The sequence below is a fragment of the Ursus arctos genome, unplaced genomic scaffold (genome assembly GCF_023065955.2).
Source record: "Ursus arctos isolate Adak ecotype North America unplaced genomic scaffold, UrsArc2.0 scaffold_32, whole genome shotgun sequence".
Classification (NCBI taxonomy): domain Eukaryota; kingdom Metazoa; phylum Chordata; class Mammalia; order Carnivora; family Ursidae; genus Ursus; species Ursus arctos.
In genome coordinates, this window is record NW_026623008.1 from 15,784,270 (window position 1) to 15,806,082 (window position 21,813).

General features: G+C 61.3%; 1 protein-coding gene across 2 annotated transcripts in view; it reads right to left on the reverse strand.

Moving 5' to 3' along the window:
- WNT4 (Wnt family member 4) overlaps window positions 1–20,526 on the reverse strand; it is a 32,651-nt gene extending 12,125 nt beyond the window's left edge. The window contains exons 1-2 of one of the 2 annotated variants that reach the window (XM_026517109.4): window positions 20,247–20,526; window positions 6,524–6,759 (exon numbers count right to left, since the gene is read on the reverse strand). In XM_026517109.4, the coding sequence (XP_026372894.1) occupies window positions 6,524–6,759; window positions 20,247–20,323 (313 nt within the window). In that variant the 5' untranslated portion in view covers window positions 20,324–20,526. The remainder of the gene's footprint in view (window positions 1–6,523; window positions 6,760–20,246) is intronic. The other variant, XM_026517107.4, reaches the window with a different exon arrangement.
- Between the last annotated feature and the right edge of the window lie 1,287 nt (window positions 20,527–21,813).

Consider the following 21,813-nt stretch of genomic DNA (forward strand, 5'->3'; position numbering starts at 1 on the left):
CTCTTTCGGCCTTTTCCAACTGGCTCTAGGTCCCAGCCCTTTGACTCCAGGGCTGCAGCCCCTCCTGGCTCCTCTCCTCTGCCTGGGTGCCCAGGCTGGAGCCTTGCTCATGAGGGGGGCACCTGGCAGAGACAGAAGGGGTCAGCGGGGCACCTGCAAGTGTAGCAGAGGGAGGCCCGGCGTGCCGTGGAAGAGAGCTGCTCCCTGGTTGGGGGTTCGCCTGTTCCAGCTGCAGCAGGGAGACAGACCTGGCTTTGTCATCCTGGAACGTCGGAGCCGGCGGTAAGGCAGAACTCCCGAAGGTGCCAGTAGCGGCTCTGCCACCGCCCGCCTCTTCCATAAAGCCATTTGCCACGTTCCACAGCTAGCTCCTTTCTTCCTCCTCCCCTGGCTCCAATGTGTGTCCTCTGGGTCCCACCTCAAGGCCATCTTCCCAAGGTGTGAAGGTGGCCTGGGGCTGGGACTTCACAGTTGTCCTGTGGACCCAGTAGTAGCTACCCTTTCTGAGGGCCTACTAAGCGCCAGGGCCTTTCCATATGTTGTCCATGGCTCATGACAACTTGGCATCCAGCTCTCTCCAGCTCTGCTCTGTGGAGGAAGGAGTGAGGCTCTGTGGCTTGTCTGGGGTCCCTCAGCTGGTCAGCAGCTAAGTGGGAACAGGAAGTGAAGCCTGTCTGACTCAAGGCCCGTAACCTTCTGAGCACGTCATGTGTGACATCTCTCGCAGATGTTGGAAGGAAGGGCATTTGAGTGGGAAGAAGTTTGGAGAAGCTGCGGACGCTGAGTTGGGCTGGAAAAGAAGCCACGGGCATGGTGATCCCGCAGGCACCAGACGGATATCGCTGTGGAAGGGCCGTTCAAGCATAACTCACGTGTTTCCAAAGCAGTCCCCGCCGGAGTCCTAGCAGATGGGGCAGGACAGGCACTGGTCTCTGGGAAAGACATCGTCTCCGTCCTCTCCCCTTCCATGCTCCCAGCCCACCGTCCCAGTTTCCTTTGTGCTCTTAGTTGCAAAAGCTCACCTTTTCTTGAAACCACCTCCAGGAAGTCTCTCTGGATTTAAGAGACCATGTAGGACAGGGGAAAGAGTCAATTAAGACTCTTACTAGTGGTGTGACTGTCCTCTGAGCCTCCCTGTCCCCACTCTACCGAGGGGAAGAGAGTGCTGCCCAGGCAGGCCAGACCCCACACTTCTCCCACCCCTCCTGCCCACCATCTTGGGCCTCCCAGGGCTGTCGGCGCACTCACTGGCCTGCCTGCCCCGGGACCAGAATCAGGCTGCAGGGCGCTTTATCCTCTATGTCTTGCACGTTTGTCTGGCCTCTGCAGCCAGACTGGAAGCTCCCGGGGCCAGGCTGCCCCCATACTTGTCCTTTGCCCCCCAGCACCCAGCACAGGCCACACACAGAGCAGCCCTTGAAGACAGGGGTGAGTATTGGGAAAGAGTCAGCAGGCCTGAGATCTACTCCTCGCTCTGCCACTTCCTAGGTGTGTGATTTCAGTTTTCCTGTCCACAGAACGGGGCTAACAGTACTGACCTCAAGAGGCGGCTATGGGAATCTGATGAGGTCAAATACAGGACGTGCTTGGTCGAGTCCCTGGCACACAGTGGGCACCCGAGACACATTTTGTGATTATTGTGATTAATGTCATTTTATTCATTTGCTAACAGATGTCACAGGGCACTTACACTCTGAGGGCCAGGTAGTTGACTACACGTTTGCCTTTGGGCTGGAAGCTTCCTTGGGGCAGAGACATGCCTTGCTTGCTCCCTCGCCCAGCATTTATTGATCGCCCGCTGGGAGCCAGGCCCGATGCGCCGCACCAGGGATACGGAGGTGAATTTGTCCTCAAGGAACTCCCAGGGGCACAATGTCTCTGGGAACCCACCCCCGCCCGCCTGGAATTAATCTGATAACCCCAAAAGGTTGGCCTGGGGGTCATCCAGAAGGAAGGCCTATTCTCACCCTCATGGGGCCCGCCGCGGTGCCGGTATTGAGGGTCAAGGGGGAGAGAAGAGGTTTTGTAAGTCACAGCCTAGGACTGAAAAGCCTTCACCTCTTAAATCCAGCCTGATGTAGCCGTTAGTAAGGCGTCTACATGACGTTACAACACGGGGGCGCGGGGGGCAAGGCAGGCCCGGGTTTGGATCCTCACTTTGCTTCGGCCAGCGCACCCCGTCACCTCTCAACCACGGCAGCCGGAGGCTGGAGGGTCTCAGGCTCATCGAATCCCCTCTCGGGACAGGCCTCGGTCCGGGTCGCAGAATGAGATGTGCAGAGGGAGGCCGAGGCACGGCCCTGCCCACGGATGGGGGAAGAGGAGTCCGCACCTCCCCCGTCCCGCTCAGGCCGGCCTGCTCTGGGAGCCCCGTGCAACCTGCTCCGGCGACCTTGAAACTTCGCCAGACTCCTTGGCTTCAGCCTCCCCCCTCAGATCCTTTATTCATTCAACACGTGTTTACCGGTTTCCTGCTCTGTAGGTGCTGCTCCAGACTCTGGGACAGAGCCGCGACTAAACGTCCAGAGGGCGTCCCACATCCGGTCCTTAGCCCCTGCTCAGCCGAGAACTGCCACCTGCCCCCGTTCCTGGCTGCCCCAGACTTCTGCTAGGTTTTCAGCCCTCAGTACACACTGTCCTCCTGGTGACCATTAGCTCACGCCCAGCTCACCTCAGGAGGCCAGGAGCAGGGTGAGCTCCGCTGCGGGGGGCGGGGGGCTGCAGGGCCGGAGGCTGGGAGACCTCAGGCCATGTCTGCCTCGGGGGCCCTGGGGAGCCAACTAGCCCTGAGAGGCATCATCTCTGGCTGATGGGAACCCCAGGAAGTGGGTCCTAGGATCGTCCCCACTTTACAAGGAGGACGCTGAGGCTAGGAGAGGGGATGGACCTCGTCTGAGATCTCAGAGCCAGGCGTTGGCAGGTCCCGGAGCTGGGTGGGCGTGTCACCACCCTCTGCTTGCTGACCCTCCCTCCTTGGCGGTAATGCGGGGGACACCACCGCACATTCAGTTGTCGTGAGGGTGACCTGATGCCAGACGGCACACAGGGGGCCGTCAACAAACAAGGTTCCTTTCCTTCTCCAAGGATGGCCCGGCTCCTGGGCCTCCTCCATGTCTGAGGCCGTGACCCCAGCCAGAGAGCTCATGAATGTGGGCACCAAACCAAGCTCACCCTTGCCATCCCCCCAAAAGCTGGTGGCCTCGTAAGAGGCCTGCCCAGCCTGGCTGCCGCTGTCATGGCTGTCCCTAGTGACAGCAGCTGGCGAGGAGGGCTCTTCTCGGGTCAGGGTGGACCCTGAGTGCTGCCACACACCGTGTCATGGGACCTTCACGACGGGCTCTATAAGGTAAGGACGTGCGCTCATCTCCCCGACCGGTGAGGATGCCAGGGCTCGGAGTGACACCACTCGCCCAAGGTCACGCCTGCCCATGCTCCCCGCCCCACCCCCCTGCAGCTGCCCCCGCAGCCCCTGGACCTTCCGAGAGCAGCACGTGGTGATGGCCAAGTCCCTCTTGCTCGGTGGCGACAAATTAAGACTCTTCCAAGAGGACTTTCACTGGGGAAGAACACGAGAAACCCAAGAGTGTGGAGATGGATGGACGGGAAGAGCTCAGACCCCTCCCTCCTCCAGATGCACCTGGCCGGTGCCCTGACTTGGCCCGAGGGGGCTGGACACTCGACCGCGCCACTCAGACTCCAGGCCAAACAGAGCAGGTTGCAGCCAAGCCTGCTAGGATTCTCAGGGTTCCCCCAAACTTGCCGAGCCAGGGGTGGGCCCTTCCTTGGTCCCTGCTGCACACACCCGTGAGGAAGGCACTTCTCCACGGGGTTCCTCCCCAGCTTCAGGCCAGCCCTGACCCCATGCCTCCCCTTCTTTGCCACTTTGAGTCCTTGCCCCGACTTGCTGCCCCTGGAGGACACCCACTGACTGTCTCCTCCATGCCAGGCTCTGCCATGTGCTGGGAAACAGGTAAATGAGCCAACACCTTGCCATGGAAGGGTTCAAGGTCTAGGGATGGGGGAGCGGGCTGAGGCGACAGGCATTACAGTTCAGTCTAAAAGATGTAACGAGGGGCGCCTGGGTGACTCGGTCGGTTAAGCGTCTGACTCTAGATTTCAGTTCAGGGCATGATTTCAGGGCCGTGAGATCGAGCCCCACATCGGGCTCCGTACTAGGTGTGGACTCTGCTTGAGATTCTCTCCCTCTCCCTCTGCCCCTCCCCACCACCCCCTGCACCTGCACGCTCGCTCCCTCTCTCTCTCACAAAATAAAAATAAAAGGTGTAATGAAAGTTGTGTGAACACAAATGGTTTAGATATGTGTGCCTCTGTGTGTGTGTGTGTGTGTGTGTGTGTGTGTGTGTGTGTGTGTGTGTATTAAGGGGGAGGGAGAGAGAGAGAAATTGATAAGGCAGGTGGGTAAATGTAAACAGTTGGTGAATCTAGGTAAAGAATGTTATGGGAACTCCTCATAGCAGAAACCAAGCTCATACACACAGAGACCAGACCGGGCGTTGCCAACGGTGGGGGTGAGGAGGTGGGGGAGAGGGCTGAGGGGAGTCGGAAGGTACAAACCTCCAGTTACAAAATAAGTAGGTCATGAGGACGTCTGCACAGCATGGCGACTATGGTTAATAATCCCATGTCGCACACGTGGAAGCTGCTAGGAGAGTAGATCTTAAGAACTCCCATCACAAGGAAAAAAATGTGTGACAATGTGTGCTGATCATTTCGTAATCTACACAAACGTGGAGTCATTCTGTTGTACGCTTGAAATGAAGATAAGGTTGTATGTCAGTTATACCGCAATAAAAAAAGAAAAGTACATCTATCACCTAGAGGTGAAAAAAAATTTTTTGTAACTTTCCTGTAAGTTTGAAATGATATCCAAACCAAGAATTACCAAAAAACCCAGAAAACAAACAAACAAACAAACAAACAAACAACAAACCCCAGCATGAGCAAAGAGCTTCAGAGCCCAGAGGATAAAGCAACCGCCCTCTGGTAGGAGCTGGGAAGATGCTGGGGGAGGAAAGCACTGAGCTGGCAGAGGAAGAGGGGTGAACCTCTGGGGTGGAGGCAACAGCATGTGCAAAGGCACGGGGGCTGTAACAGGGCCTGGCACCTGGAACCCGCAGGGCACCTCAAACTCCAAACACCCATCGCATACAGGGGCCTTCCTGTGTTTAGCCTAGGATTTGGGCCTCATCAAACTGGCCCCAGGGCCCTGGCAGTGGCGCCCGCGTCCCGGGGAAATCCTCCATTACCAGGCTACTCCCTGGGTCTCTGCCGCTTCCCCAGAGCAGCAATATTCAGTAATGCCAAGCATGATGGGGCCTTTTTGGCCTCTGCCAGCTCCCTGGAGAATTGCTTCCAAATTTCGATCGCAGTTGGTTTCCAACAACATCCAAACGGTTTGCCACAAGCCCGGCAGCCCTGGCTGTCCAGGACCACAGGTGCCAAGACAAAGGTTGGCCCAGGCAATGCCCTCCCGCTGTCTCGCGAGTCCCAGGGCCCTGCCGACCGTCAGTGGCTCTGGAGTGTCAGTTTCATGATCAGGAAGTAGAAGAAGAGGCAGCTGGTTTACAGCACTTCCTCGAGGGCAGCAGCCTGACCCAGTGACCTCTCCAGGAGCCTTCCAGTTGCCCGGAACGTTCTCTCTGCCCTGCCCACCTTCCTCTGGCTAAATGCCTTCTCATGTTTCTCGTCTCAGTGGAGGGCTTAACGTCTCAGGAAAGCTCTCTCTGAGCACCCAGCCCTGGCCAGGGGAGGAGTTTACCCTCGTGTTTGCAAGTCTCCCATGTCCCCCCCCCCCCCCGCCCCCATCACGGCATTTTCTCATTATGGGTGAGACCCTGGAGCTGAATTGCATGGGCTCCAGCCCTGGCTCTGCCACTTGCTAGTTCTGTGACCTCAGGCAAGTTCCTGAACCTCCATGTGCCCCCGTCTCTTCATTTGCAACATGGAAGCCTATCTCCAAGTATTTAGTATTTACTTAAAACAGGGTCTGGTCCCTAGCTTGTGCTATTGCTGTAGAAGCTTGGCTTGACTGCTCCCGGGAGGACAGAAGCGGGGCGCTGCTCTTCCCTGGTCTCAGAGTTGGCATGGTGAGGCTGTCCATAGGGCTCGTCACAGGTACAGACGAACGAGGGGGGCTCACCCAGGAGGCCAAGGGTGAAGGTCAAAGCAGCCTGGGGCTGGGGGTCTGGAGCCCCAGGTCCACCCTCCGAGGAGCTCCGGGCCAATCCATCTTTTCCCCTGCCTGAGCCTCAGCTTCTCCCTTTGTAGAGCCGGGACGGCAGCTCGGGGACCGAAGTGCTACGGACTAGAGCGTGCTGCACCCACAAGGAGCAGCACCCCTCTGCTGGCCCGCCCACCCCAGCACCCAGCCCGCACCGTGCCCTCCTGCCCTGGCTCCAGCCGCGCGTGCTGCTTTAGCTCAATGACGGACGGCGTGTGACCCCCCTGCCAGGGAGGTGCCGCGGCCCCCATCCCCCACACCTCCCGCGAGCCCCTCCCTCACCTTGTGTCACCACCTTGCCGAAGACGGGCAGGGAGTCGAGCGTGGAGCAGTTCCAGCGCCGGTTCCGGAACTGGTACTGGCACTCCTCGATGGCCAGCTGAGCGCCACGGCGCACTGAGTCCATCACCTCCAGGTTCCGCTTGCACATCTGCACCTGCCTCTGGATCAGGCCCTTGAGCTTCTCGCACGTCTCCTCCTCCGAGATGCTCCCCACCGACGACAGCTTGGCCAGGTACCTGGGGACAAGGCGGCGGGGTGGAATGTGGCGCGGTGCTCCTTCCTCCTCTTTCCACTGCCAGGACCAGGCTGTGCCCAGCCCAGGTCTCCGGGAACCGACTCATCCCACCAGCAGGTCTCGGCGCTGACTTCTCTCGGATCCGGTGACAGGCCCTCTGGCCTGGCTCTTGGGACCATGGGGGGAGGAGCTGTCCTGCATGAGCCTCCGCCAAAGCAGGCCTGGCCCCAGGAGGGATGCTGACAGAGCCCCCATGGGACCCACCGGCGTGGCCCTGGGCTCTGACCCCGTCACGTCCCTCTGGCTGGGAGGCTGGGACTACTCCCCTGGGGTGTCTCTTTCCCTGCCCCCAGGCGAGGACTCTGGGGACCTGAGCCCCCCTCTGGCTGCAAGGCCACGCCATGGCCAGCCACATCGCGGGGTACCAGACGGAGGCCAGCGTCAGGGTGGCAGTGGGGACTCGGTCAGCACATGGATGGTGGCGGGGGAGGAAAGCGAAGTGTGCCGTGCTCTTGCCTCAGCCCCTGAGCGCTTACAGCCCGAAGAGGGCGCAACGATGCCAGTTCCACCTCACAGGTTCCGACGAGGCTCACAAGCTAGGTGCCCACGTCCGAGGGCTCTGGGACCAGGCCCACGGGGAGCAGGGGCTCTAACGCCCACTTCAGGGGAGGAGGGAGAGCGCACTGCTGTTCATCGAACACCCACTGTGGGCGGTGCTCGGTGGCAGCCACTGCTTCCCGCTGTGTCCCCACCTCCAATCTCTGAGGTGGCAATTATGATGCCCATTTTACGGATTCCAAAATGAAGGCTAAGAGGGTGACAAGACCAAGGTGACCCAGGTAGCAAGGGCCAGAGCTGAGGTGCGAACCCCTTCAAGCCCTGGGGGCTTTCCTCCTGCCTGTCCTCCTCCATGGCAGGTCGAAGGACAGGCTCTGTCGCATCTGAGGACAGACACTGTGTGATCTGGGCCAGGAGGCAAGGGAGCCGGACGCAAGCTGCAAGAACGCTCAGCAGGATGGGAGCGGAGCTGGGGAAAGGCCCTGTCAGGAAGAAGTGGTCCCTCTCAAGGGAAAGAGGTATGCATTAGCTGAACACCTGCTAAGTGCCAGGTATGTCTCAGATAGGTGACGTGACCAGCTCAGGGTCTCCTGGCTTGTAAGGGCAGAGAGCCTGAAGCCCAGGTCTGATAACCCCACGGCTGTGTTCTAACCACTGGCTCCCTGCCTGTCCCCCGTCTCCACTAGCTGACATCCTTGGCCAAAGAGAGCAAGTATCCTGCTGCCCCTGACTCTGTAGTGAACCAGCCTCTCCACATCCCCCACCCCCCACCAGGGGCTCGGCCAGCATCCCTGGTCCGGGTTGGGTGAGTTTTCTGGGTCGTGGGGGTGAAGGCGCTGCTGCATCCTATAAGGGAAGCTGCACGAATTTGTCCAAAGAGGGATCAAAGGGGAAGGCCACCACTCTCCGGGACTCCGTTTTCTCATCTGTAATGTGGGGAGGGTACCACTGGCTCTGGCTAAGTTGAGGAACTGTTGTCAGAGCAAAAGGGGTCCTGTGTGTGCCAGAGATGGTCTGACCAGGGGTCTGAGGCAGTAGGGCAGGAACTGGCCATTTGTTTGCTGAACCAAGTGAATGTATGGAGAGCAAAAAGAGAAGTACACAGAAAGCCCTACTAAAATATGGGGCATTTTAATGCCGATGGTAGTAAGCACAGCTCACTTCGATGGGACTTAGGACGGGGCTAAGCACTTTACTGACATTATTGCATTTATCCCCTCAGCAAGCCAATGGACTCCCATTTTATAGAGGAGGAAACTGAGGCACAGAGAGGCTAAGTCGCTTGCCTTGTGCCCAAGGTCATACAGCTAGTAAGAGGTGGAGCCGGAACTTGAACCTGGTTTTGCCTGACTTCAAAGCCCGTGCTAGACCCCATGTCTTTTTAAGCGGCTCAAGGACTAGACCTGAGCCCGGGGGGCGGAAGCCGCAGGGAGCCGGGGTCGCTCAGCCTCAGGGTGCCGGACAAAGCACGTCGGTGGGCTGCCTGCTGGTCGCCGAGCTTTCCTCCAGGGGCTGTGTGAGCAGCAAGTGGATTCGGTTTGCCAGGCTCGTGGGTTGGACCAGAGGGATGGTTCTCAAATCCGGCCGCGCGTCGGAACGTTTGCGGGGCTTGTGGGAAGCGCAGGCGCCTGGGCCTCCCTCCGGGCGGGGCTGGGTGGGCATCGGGGCTTTGGCACATTCCCAGGAGCGGCCGTGAAGCCAGCCTGGCGCTGGGCGGCCCTTCAGGGGAAGCTCTTGGCTAAGCACCGAGGGAGAGCTGATTCTGGAACCCACGTTCCTCCTCACGGCTGCATCAGCAGCCCCCCTGCTTCTAGCTTCTTCATCCAGAATTGGAGATCTAGAACCCCACAGAGGGCAGCTGCGAGGTAGCGTGACTTGACGTGGCTGGTGCAGCCCGCGCTCAGCCGGCCCCACTGTAGGTGTGACCGTGAGGACCGCTTTCCCCGGTAGCACAGGTGAGTAGCAGATGGGTGGTCTTGGGCTGAGGCAGTCCCACCCTCCCTTCCTCTCCCCACGTTCCTCGCCCCCCGGGGGACCTCCTTGTCTTCTCTATCAGGCCCTGCCTAGGGGATGCACAGACCGGTAGGGTTGGGGCAGGAGCCTCCAGAGCGGAGACAAGGGTGGGAAGATGGTCGAGGGGTGGTGGTGGGGGTGCCTCTGGAAGGGAGGGGGGCAGACTTGGCTCCTCAGCCCTGTCTGGGCGCTCCCCTTGCCTGGGCCAGCTGAGGAAAGGGCGGCCCCTGCGGAGCTAGGCCCACCTGGTGCTCTTGGCCTGCAGGGGGCGCCAAGAGCCCAGCCACTGGCAGGGGGCCAGGTCCATACTTGGGAGGCCTCGAGTGAGGGGACAAGGAGTTGGGCCTCAAGTTGGATCCTTTCCTGCTCAGACTCAGACCTGTCCTCTTGGATAAGGGTGGGGGCCCCTATTCCCTGATAGATATGGGGGCACAGATCTGGCCTGTACCCATCTCAGCCCCTGTTCCCACTGCATCCAGCTAAGGGGCCAGGTCAGGCCCTACAGCTCCTGGCTCCTGGTGAAGGGAGGTGTTCAAGGGCAGGGGTTCTCTGGGTAGGGGAAGCAGGCTGGGGAGGCCTGGCTGAGCCACCAGCTCACGGTGTGACCTTGGGCAAGTCCCTGCCTACTCGGAGTCTATTCTCCTCGTGGGGATAATAAACTGGCCGGTCTTTGTAGCCTTTCCTACTGTCCGAGTGGCCGTCCTCCTTCTACAGATGGGGAGGCAGGTGTGTCCAAGCCTCAAAGGCCTCGGCAGAGCGGGGGACGGCCAGGCTGATAGACGGAGCCCCTACCGTTGAATGAGAAATGAAGTGGACCAGAAGGGCTGCCCACCCCTCTCTCCTAGCTTCAGACTCAGAGAGGGGAGGCTGCCTGGAATAACAGTAGTAGGGCTTTAGGGGTGAGCTGCCGGGCTGCCATGGCCGTGAGTCACTGGGACAGCTTCCAGGAAGAAGCTGAGAACCCTCTTCCGCTGAGGAGCGTGCCTGCCCCCGCGGCTGGCACCCGTGCCACCCCCCGGCCCCTGCCTTCATCTGGCCCAACAGCTGTCCCCGTCCAGGCCACAGGAGGCACAGCTCCACCCCACCCCAAATCGCCCAGATCCCAGGGTCTTGCCTGGGAAGGGCTGGCTGCTGCGGTCGGACATGCAGCTGGGAATGGGGTGGAGAGAGTGGGGACCCCAGGCCCTTGCCCTCACTGCTTGCTTGTTCGGGTGCCTGGCCTCATTTTACAGAGGAGTGAACCTAAGCCCAGAGAGGTGGAGTGCCTTGCCCAAAGTCACACAGCCAGTGAGGGACTGGGAGCTCCGTCTCCCCTGTACCCCGGCTGTGGTCCTGCCCTACCTGACAGCTGTGCGAGCTGACACCACCTTCAGTGTCACATCCTGCCCGTGGCCTCCTCGGGGCCTGGCACAGGGCGAGGCACACAGGTGTTCAGTCAATGTCTGCAGCGTGGTGGAGGGCTCTGTCCCCCTCTGTTGCCTCCTGGCAGAGTCCTCAGGGTAGGGAAGACAGGGGGTAAGGGAGTACGAGGGGGACTGCCTTTGCCTACCAGCCTGCACAGGGTTTGGAGACGGTTAGGGGTCAGGCCCAACTGGCCCTGGGGGCCTCAGGAGTCCCCTTCCTGCCCCCTAAGGTGGCTCAGCCTTTCCCCCAGAGACACGTGTGCCACTCTATGACCCTGGAGCTGGGCCGGGCTCGAACGCTGGCTGCACAAGCCATTTCTGGGGAGCCCGAGAGCCTCCCAGGCATGATCGGTGTTGGCTGGGGCCGGGCCGGGCTGCCCAGGCCTGCAGAGGGCCTCAACCATCGCTGCTTCTTCTCTCGTTCTGGTCGCCTTGCCCCAACTTAGGCTTCTTCCTGCCACTGCTCAGTACAGGCTTAGCCATTTGCCACCTGCTGCCCCAGCCACCCAGGACTCCAGCCACAGCCCTGCCATCGATCAGGTTACCCCGGCAGCCCGAGCCGCCCCGGCTGCCGCTGCCAGCCAGCTTGTGCCCCCATCTTCTCAACCGGGGGCTGCAGGTCCTGCTGGCTCCTCCCAGGAGGCCCTCCCCGCCGGCCCGTGCAGCAGCCTGCAAGGCTGGAGGGCCCTGGCCCTGCCAGGGAGATCAGATCCTCTCGGCCACCTGCTGTTTTCATTAGAAACTAAAATTAGCTGGGCTTGTCCCAAGCTTTTCCAGGTTTGCTTGCTTTTAAAAAAATATACAAATTCCTAGAGGAAAATCCGCACCTCTTCGACTCCTCTCCAGCTCTTACTCTGCGCGTCTAGAGGAGAGGGGACGGGAAATAGCTGGAGCGTTTGGGAGGCCGAGCAGATCAGTGTCCAGGTGGGGGCTGGGACGCCAGCCCAGGCCTCTCTGCCCCCTCCCTCTGGCCTCCCTGCCTGCCCGGGCCACATTTAGAGCCTCCTCAGGAGTGGCAGTGCCTGGGACACCGGGGAGGAAGGAGGCCAAGCGGGCAGGAGGAGGAGCCGGAAGGAGCCGTGGTGCCTGCCTAACAGCCAGCCGCCTGGGGAGATAGGGCACGCGCACCACAGACCCCACCCAGGACCGCGTTCTCCCCCGGGGGTGGTCAGTGTCCGCTTCCCCAGGTCGTCACCACACCCCTCAACTCTTCTCGGCCCTTCGGACGCTTCTGCATCCACGGTCTCTGAATCCTGCTGCCCACTCCCCGACGTGGCCCCGTCACGGAGACCTATCCTTCCGCACGGTCCACAGGGTGGTGCACTGTGCGAGAGAAATGGCAGACTGGGTCAGAATCCCGGCTGTGTGTTCCCGGAGGCAAGTTAGTGAGCGTCTCTGGCCTCAGGGTCTTCATCTGTAGAATGGGGAGAATAATAGGTCTGGGCTCAGGAGCCTTAAGCGGATTAAATGTTCACACAGGAGACACTGCTCCCTGTTGGCACCTTATTATGTTAGATTATCACGATGGCCTGCATTAAGATGTTTAACTCCATCATCGGTATCACCATCACCACCGCCGCTGCCCCCTCGAAGCCCCTTCCCAGTCCCTTGAGCTGGGCCCCCTGCTGGACCGCAGACCAGTCCTGCTCATTGGTCTTCTCTGGCTCGGCTCCCTCAGCTCTCGTCGACCTGGGTTCGCCAGCCCAAGGGAAGGACACACTCCCATGGGGAACGATGGGTCCCTTCAGCCTCCACCCAACTGCAGAGCTTGGACGGAATCTCCAGATGGAGCCCGCAGAGCTAGAGGACGTGTGCCAGCGACTCGGGCCCATCGGACGGACCCTCCAGGGACCAGGAGTCCGAGAGGTGCGACGGGGGATGGGTGCTGTTAGGAGATCAGAGGCTGGGACACTGGGGTGAAGAGACCAGGGACAGCGGGGCTCAGAACGGGCTCGGTGTGCCTGGGGGACTTGGGAACCCTTTGCGGGATGAGATGGACTGGACGGGAGGGACCTTGCGTCCCCTGTCACCTGTGCTCTTCAGACAGCAGTCACGTGCTTGAATACACCCCTACTGCAGCCGTGCAGGCTTGGCCGGGGGGATGGCAGCCCCTCCTTGTTAGAGATGAGGTTCCAGGAGGCATGAGTTCCAGGCCACGCAGCCAGTCAGGTCATTGTGGCCGCTAAGCCCGGGCAGGCGGATCAGGTTCCGGAGACGGTGCCGCGTACCCGGGGCCTGACGGTTTGGCAGTGACAATGATTTGAGGAAGGTGGCTTCGTTCTCCCATTGCTGAGTCCTGCTGCCGTCCCAGGGCGTCCCTGGACTCCAGCGGAGGCGTCCGCACCGCTCTCAGGAGCGAGGGGTACTCAGGAGGGAGGTGTCTCAGTGGCCGTGGGGCTGCCTCGATGGCACGTGGGCCTGTGGTCTCAGCAGCCGTGGAAGGAGTGGCTGCCACTGGCCTGAGACCTCTGGAGGGGCAGCTGGGGAGGATGGGCCGGCCTCGGAGACACAGCGGTTGTGGGGTGGTGGGTGCAGTCTCTCCTCCACCTTCTCCCCAGCCCTGGCAGAACTCCGGAGTCCTCAATGCTCAGCTCAGGTCCCAAGGACCTTTCCTCAGTTCAGCGGAATGCCAGCCTTTTCTGGAACCCAAGCCCCACTCCTATAGCCCAGGGCACTAGTCCCCTTCTCCCCGTCTCCCGGGATCCCTAGCTTCCTTTGCTCCCCAACCTCAGAAGCCTCAGCAACCCCATTTTTAAAAATCTTCTTGCTTCCAGTTTCCATTATGTCCCGTAGCCTGGCACCCCAGCTCCCTACATGTCATTCCTGAGGGCTCCATGCCTCCTCTCTTCCTGCATGGGAGACCCTCTCCCATCTCATACCATGTGTTCCTGGGGAGCGGGTGGCTGACTCGGGGCCAGGAAGTAGCCACTCAGACCTGAGCCTGGATGGCCCCAGAGCTCGCCAGAACGTAAGACTTTACCTTCTCTCTGTGGGGCAAGTGAGATGGTGGGGGTGAGTGGGTGTCAAATTTAGGGCACGTCCTGACCTTGCCCCCTCATTGGGCAGCAGAGAGCTTCTCCCTTGCAAAGAAAGACCCACCCAACTCTTGTCCCCAGAGCGCCTCTCTTGCCCCTAGAGCCACTGACCCTCCCTGGCTTGGCTGAGGGAGCCCGGGGGGCGGGAGCAAGGTGGGGGGGAGTGTAAAACCCAGCTGAGCCGTCCAGGGCAGGCCCTGGCTTCCCGGAGTGGGGCTCCTGTTCTGGCGGCTCCAGGTTTCTAGTGGGTTCCTTGGCATTGGTGGATCCCTTGGCTTTGGTGGATCCCTTCTGAAGGCCCCGTTCTGGGAGAGCCTGTGGTCAAACCTGCACCCCTATCCCAACGAGGGAGCTAGGACAACTTTGGTTCCTTCCTTGTTCCATTGTTCATAACCTCCCACAGAGGATGACTGGTGAGGGTGTGGGGCTGCAGGGCAAGTTCTGGGAAGACAGTCAGGAGACCTGGGCTGGAGTTCCAGCTCTATCACTAGTGTGCTGTGTGACCCCACGTGCCTAGCACAGTGCCTGGCAGGGTAGGTCTCGACAAGTGAGCGTTTGACAGGATTGAATGGGGCTTTACCAGGCATGCCCCTGCTTAGAGTTTCAATGTGTTGAAATGGATAATCTCCAGGGACCCTCTGAACTCTGATGGCTGTGACTTGGTCCTCTGTGCCTGGGGTGCCAGGACTGCTAGGCACCCCGCTGTCGCCAGCCCTCGGGGAAGAGTTCCTGGAACCCAACTTGCCATGATAGGTCCTGGGTGTGAGCAGAGGGAGGAATAGGGTCCGAAAGGACCATCCAGGAGTCACCGCAGGAAGAGGCCCCTGGAGTTTCTGGAAATTTCCCGCTGCTTCTAATGGGCCTCTCCAAAGTTCTCCTGTGAGCTGTGAGCGGCTGGCTGTTGGGAGGCTCCTTCCTGCTCTGAACACATCCCTCCCTCCTCCTACCCACCTTCCTCCCCTCTCTGCTCAGACCAGGTCCCCTCCATGGCGGCGGGGTTCGTGACTTGGTCAGGGGAACTTTAGAACACAGTCTGGTTTCAAGTTTGCCAGGAGATGGGGGAGGTGGAGAGGGGTTTAGATGGGGAAGGGGGAGCTGATGGGGTCACGGCAGGGAGCGAGCCTTCTCCTGGGTTTGGCTGAATCACGGAAGACGCAGTTCGGGACTCAGAGATAAAAGCTGGCAACTCCTGTGGACATCTGGACCGCAACCGTGGGGTCCCAGCTTCATCTTCCAGCTGAGCTTGCTGAGCTCACGGGCGGCGGCTTGGCTGAGCTCCTCTGAGCGGGGCTGACCAGAGGGGCCAGTGCCAGGCAGCTGTCCCCCCCTTCCGTGGCTCCCCCAGCCAGCCCTGTGCCCCGTTGGCTCAGGCCAAGCCCTTCTTCCCAGAGGGAGGAACACGAAAAGGAGGCTTGGCGTAAATGCTCAGCTTTACAAACGCACCCACAGGGCCCAAGCTGGGCGAGTTTCAACAGGTTTGGGGAACACTGTCTTGTCAGAGGCTTGCTGAGTTGCTCAATTGCTAATCCAGGGCTGAGGGAAGAAAGTCAAGCCATAGCAGACAGCTGGGTGGTTACCGCCGCTTGAGTAAACCCCTCGGGCAGAGCCTGGTCTCGGGGCCCTGTCATGGAGGGTGAGGGGAAGGAAGGGCCTAGCCAGGCTCCAGGGGGTGCGCCCTGGCAGAGCAGCTGGGGGTCTCCAGAACAGCAGCCCTGCGGGTGACAGCCGCACGTCCCGACACCCACCCTGGCCCCTCTTAGCATCACCTGAGACTCAGGGCGGTAGGGTGGAGCTTCCCTTGTACCCGAGGTCTCTAAGGTAGGGCACCCTTTGACAAAAACTTAAAACCCTCTGCAGTGAACAAGCCCTCCCTTCCTTTCTCCGCCACAGCCTTGGCCTTCAGGTGTTTATAACCTCGTGGAAGGATGGACCACACTATTGGACCATAGTTACATAGAATACAAAACAGTCCTACGGCAGGGGATAAAAACCAGGAGATCGGGACATGTGGGAGCAAGTCAAGTTCAAGTCCTGCTTCTGATTTGCATAATGTCTTTGGGGAAGTCACTGCACTTCTGGGCCTCTGAAGTGGGGCTGAAATGAATAGACTCCTTCCTTCAAAAGTAGGAGGGGGGTTATGCGGTTCTAATAGGGTCATGGGTGTGAAAGTGCTTTGTAAACCACTGACTCTCAGTGAGGGGTATCCTTCCCCACCAGGGACATTTGGCTACGTTTAGAGCACCTGGCTGTGCTCCTGGCATCTAACAGGTAGAGGCCAGGGATGCTACGGAACGTTCCACAATGCACAGGACAGGCCCAAAATATCAATGGAGCATTTTAGGAGATTCTGGTGTAAACTATAAAGGGCTGTGGACATATTAGTGATGGTCCAATGCCCAGAGCCAGGGGATGAGCTCCAAGGAGCGGGGTTTCCTATTTAGAAGAGAGGGAGGGATCCTTTGTAGCTGGGGTTTGGGGGGCACTTCCTGGGGGAGCTGGGCCACACCTTTACCTGTGGGGTTGCGCACTGCACATCTGGGCTGGCTCTGCCCACACCTGGCCCAGCGAGCTGCACCCAGAGCGCCCCGCCTCACCCTGCCCATGGTCAAGGGAGTCACTCCCTCCACCCCCCTGGCTGAGCACGTAAGCACACGGGAACTTGGACGGGAGACGCACACCTGCGGGGAGTCAGAGCCGGTGAGGGTGAGGTGCCGCCCCCAGCCGCCCTGAAGGGCGCTCCCAGACAAAACTCTCTGGCCACCAGGATTTGCTGGGCTGGACCTCCCTGGCTTTCTGAGGCTTGGGCGGGCGCCCTGGTTGAAGAGCAGGGAGGCGGTCTGTGTAAGAGTACAGGATCCCCACGGAACGGTTTGGGGTACACAGGGCTTGGGAGCAGCAGCCTGTCATCCCTTGAAACAAGGACACAGCTTCCCCATCTCAGCATTTCCATCCGCGTGCCTGGCACTGGGCTCAGCACGCTGTACGCGTGCGCTCACGCTTGCATCGTAACTGCCCAGCGGCGGGCGCCACTTAACCCGAGGAGGAACCTGCCTGCGGTCACTCAGCCCGTCAGTGGCGGACCCAGGATGGCACTGCGGGCTGTCTTGGAGACGCGGCTCTCGGGCACTCTGCTGGACTATCTCCGAGCGCAACACAGCCTCCTCGCCCTCACTGGCGGGCCTCTGCGGGGGCCCCGCTCACCGCACTGCCTTCCTTCAGGAAATCCGCAATAATGAAACTGTAGCTGATCTATTCCGACTCTCCCCAGTACTTCCATTTGGAGTCCAGAGCGATCTGCAGAGGGCTGGGGCCCAGGGGGCAGGAGAGGCTCACCCAGCACCGGCCAGCCTGCGAGGGGCAGAGCAGGGACTCTCAACTCCCAGCACAACCCGTGTCGGAGGGAACGTTCAGGGCCATTTCGGAGCCCATCTGGGCCTTCCACCGATGGACTGTTTTCAACCATCCGTCCCTCCGTCACTGGTGGGAGTTGCCACAAGCTGTCAGCTCGCCCGGGGTGCCAGACACAAGTCTAATCAACGGCTTCCAGCTTCTCTGGGCTTGCCCAGGCCCCAGGCTGTGGAGCCCTCCCCACTCCAGGCTCCGACCGGCCCAACAGCTGCACGCAGCGGGACACCTGGCCTCCCCGCCAGGCCACCCGCCCTCCCGAGACAACAGACAGCACCGTCTCTTGCAACCGACCAGCCAGCCGACCCTGGACGGAAGCCTAACTGCAGGTACTGGAACGGGAAAGGACACCCGGGCCCGGCCCCTCTGAGAACACAGCCTGCCATCCTCTCAGGGCCAGGCCTCTGTGGTGACTCACACGTGAAGAGATAATGGCAGCCACCACGCCTGGATGGACATCTGCCTGCCTGAAGCTTTTCCTTCTAGAGGCAGCTTTTGGGTCAGATGCCCCTGCCATTTACTAGCTAGGTGACTTTGGGCAATGACCTCTGTGATCCCCCCATCTTCCCATCTGTGGAATGGGATTCCGATGCTGTCAGGATTTAGAGAGTACGGCGGGAACTCCTGTAACGATTACTATTACTGTCATGATTCTGCCACCTTCAGGCCAAGTCCCCTCTGGGACTGCTGCAGGTCACACCGAACCCTTCCGCTGACGGCAGTTGCGTGCACCCTGTCCCACGCACCCGTGGTTTTGCTTTTATCCTGTCTTTCCAGACCCTAAGGTCCTTGGGGGCCTGGCTGTGATGCTTCGTTCCCTCCGAGCTGGCTCAGTCCCTGTTCCAGGGACAGAGGTTGCTAAACACAAGGCAGATGACCCGGTCTTGGAATGTGCCCAGAGATCTCTTCTCCATCACTGCCTCTCTGGCTTGGTAGGGGTCTCAGGAAGCCCCTTACTCGTCCTGTCTTGGGCCGTGCAGAGACCCTTGGCTTGGTGCCCGGGGTGGAGCAGGAGCGAGCTGGGTCATCCAGAGACCGGCTTCGTGGCAACTTGAACCATCACTACTGCAGAGAACAGGTTTGCCAACCTCCCTGCTCCCTCCGGGCCGCCCCTCCTCACCCCGCCCCCTCGACGCCAGCACGAGAACTGAGCTGTTGGAATTCCCCATGGTTGGCGTGACCCAAAGCTAGGGCTGCCTCCCTGGCTGGGATTTCGGGCTTAGAGGTGGCTGAGGGTGTGGGTGGTGATGCGACCTGGGCCACACTGGCTCAACTTGGGGACAGCTTCAGGGAAGGGGGTATGCCACTGCCGGGGAATCAGCCTCTGGGCTCAGTTCTCTGCTCTGAGGTTGGGCCAGTAGCTTCCCTTCCTGGGGCCTCAGTTTCCTCATCTGTAAAAGGAGCTCAAACACTAGATGCTTTCGAAAGATGTTTCACTGTGGCTGTTGCTCTCTTCCCTGAGACCTGGGTTGGATGCTGCAGCTGCCACTTCTTTCTCTGCCTTTTCATAGCCCAGGGCACTGGGTGGATCAGACCTCATCCTTGTTCTTCTTGACGCTCACGCTCACTTTGGAGACCCTGGCTCGGAACCCCTGCTTTCAAGGGTCAGCTCCAGGGACCCCAGACCTCCCAAGTCCAAATCAGCTCCCCTCCTCAGCTTGGCGACCTCGTCCTCGCTCAGGGGGATGGCCTGTGGGGGTCGTGGGACGAGGCGGTGGTGCCCCGGTTTCAGTACTCTTTGCCACTGCCCCTGAAGTGTTAATCAAATTAAGCCTCCAAGAAAAACAAAAGCTCCGCAGCCACTTCGGGCTGCCTTGGAGTCCTCGCTCTCCCAACAGCTGGGAGAATTCCACATCACCTCGGTCCCCCAAGCCCTGGGTGGCTCTGACCCCAACAAACACACTCCTTCCAGCCTGCAGGGCCCCGGCTGGCCGCAATGACCTCATAGCAACAGCCATTGGACACTCGGGGCAATTTCATGGGAGATATTTGTTCTTTAGTCTTGATGCAGAGAGAATTTTTTCCTCTCCCGCTGTCTCCATGGAAACCCCAGCTACACTGTTGGCTATCCCCCTTCCCACCTCATGCTTTTCAGATCAATACTGGAGCTTGGCTCCCCACTGGCTGCCCACAGCGGATGGGGGCAGAGCTCTGGGCAGAAGGGATTGGGGCCAGGGTTAAGCCTGGGGCCTGGGGAACCGTCACTGACAGGGGGAATGAAGAAGGACTCCAGAGTCTTCCTGCCTCCCTGTTCATCCACTCACCAAAGCTCATCCCTTTAGAATCCCCCTCCCTCCACCTATGACCCCCTCCCCCCCAGTCCTCAGTGAACCTTCTGTCCCTTCCCAGGGAGTCCCCTGAGCCAGGCCCCGCAAAGGAGAAACGGGTCACCAGTGGTCACCACCCCTCTTTCCTTAGGTGAGACACAGGGAGGTGGTGGGCTGTTGTCCTTTTCAGGGGCTGGAAGGAGTTTTTTCCCGCCCCAGGGAGAACAAGGCCGGCCAGGGCCAGCTGCGGGCTCTCCAAGGCCGGGTGTCCTGGTCCCTTCCCTCCTTCTATCCCTGGCTCCCGCCCCCCAAGCAGAAACAGGTCCCTGCACGCCTCCAGCCCAGCCCGCAGCGAGGCGCAGCGAGGCGCGGGGAGCTCGCTCCTCGACTTCTCGGGATTAACCTGCTATTATGACCCAGAGTCCTTCCCCGTAATGGGCTTCCTCGGCGACCTGTCAGCCGAGCTTGGGCTGCGCCCCGAGCCGCGCACCCCACCACGGCCGCCGCCCCGCGCTCGCACCCCTTTGCGCTCTCGGGCGCCCCAGGCCGCCTATGGGTGCGGACGCCGCCGCCACCCCTGACGCCTCTGGGCTGGGAGCCGCACCCGGACAGGAGGGGTGCCCGGAGGGAGAGGCCCGGGCCGTGGCGGCGGCAGCGGAAAAGGAGAGCGAGCCTCGCGTCCCGCGGCCGAGACACCTGCCGGGCGCCCCCGCGCCCGCTGCCCCGCGCCGCCTGGCACCGGCCGCTGCCCCCGGGGCCTGCCCCGCCCCGCCCCGCCCGGCCCAGCCGGGTCCCGGCCCGACTTACAGCCAGTTGCTCGCGGCGGCCGAGAAGACAGCGAAGACCAGGAGACGCAGCGAACGCAGGCACGAGCGGGGACTCATGGTGCCGCCGCGGGCGCCCGGCCCCGGGCAGCGGCTGCGGCCGCGGGGGGCCTCCCGTCGGGGCAGCAGGTGGGCGCCCCGCGGGCGGGTTGGGGCGCGGCGCCGGGCGCGGGCCGGGGCGCGCGCGGCGGGGCTCTGCCTCCGTGCCTGCCGTCAGCCCTGCCCGCTGCTGCGCCCGCTGCCCGGCGCGGACCAGACTGTCAGCGCCGCCCCAGAGCCGGGATGCGGCGGCGGCGGCGGCGGCGGCGGAGGCGGGCGGGCGGGCGGCCGGGGGGGCGGGCCAGGGGCGGGCCGAGGATGGGGTTACCTGGGCGGGCCCAGCGGCCCGGGACACCCCCCGGGGGCGGGACGGAGCGACGGCGGCAGCGGCCGCCCTGGCCCGCGGGACTGGGCTTCTCCGGGGGCCTCCTCGGCCGGGCGCCCGGGAGGACTGAGGGCCGGAGCCCGCTCCAGGCACGCCTGGCTGCGCGCCGCCTAGCGCGGCCGGGCGAGAGGCGCGGCCACCCAGCTGCCCGGTCCCAGCCCGGGCCTTGGGGACAGGCGGGCACAGCTCCCCCAGCCCGCCGCTTCGGGCACTGCAGCACCGCCCTTGCCGCCCCGCCTCGCCCCCCGCCGGCGCCTCGGAACCCGATCCCGGCCTGGCTGTGGCGGACCGACCCGAGCGCGGCTGCCGCTCGCGCGCACGCAGCCGCTTGCGCTCCGGGCGCCCGGGGCTGCGCACCCGGGCTGCACACCCGGGAGTCCGGAGCCACCCGGCAGCCCCCCGCCAGGCCCCTCCCTGCCTCCCGGCCGGCTCGTCCTCTGGCCCAGCCTTTCCCTGGCGCTCACCTCCCTCCAGCCTTCCGGGAGCTGGACGGGGCCTCCCGAGCTTCGGGCAGCTTGGGACAGTGGCCGGAGACTGCGGGAATCCGAAACATCGTTTCTGGCTAGCCTCGGGCTCTGGGCGCGCGCTAAGCCGCAAGGTCTTGACCAAGCCCCTTACATCTGTGGGCCTCTGTTTTCTCATCCGAGAAATGGACACAAGAGCTGGAGATGGCGAAGATAGAAGGAGCTTAGGGAAGGTCTCTTTTTAGTGGTCCCCCAAGTCTTGCTTTGCGTTTTGGTTTTCTGTGCGCTTGTTTTGTTGATCCTTCCGTATCTGGCAGATTCTGAGAGCTCAGTGCCTGGCACAGCGGGGGTGGCTGCGGTGTTTGTGGAGTGAATGAATGAAGTGGCATGGGGCTGTGACCCGTACCTTGCTAGGGTAGAGGGCTCAATTCCACACCATGGTGCCTGGTGTTATTTGCCCATCCCCAGGTCATGGTCTCTCCAGGTCCTGGATCTGACTCTGTCCCTCACCCTGCCTTAACCTGTGTCCCCAGTTACTCAGAGCTGGAAGGACTTCTTGTCTAAATGGGAAAACCAAGGCCCAGAGAAGGGCAGGGACCTGCCCCACCTCCCTAGGGGCTGGGGACAGAGCCACAGACCAGGCCTCCGCCCGCGCCTCCGAC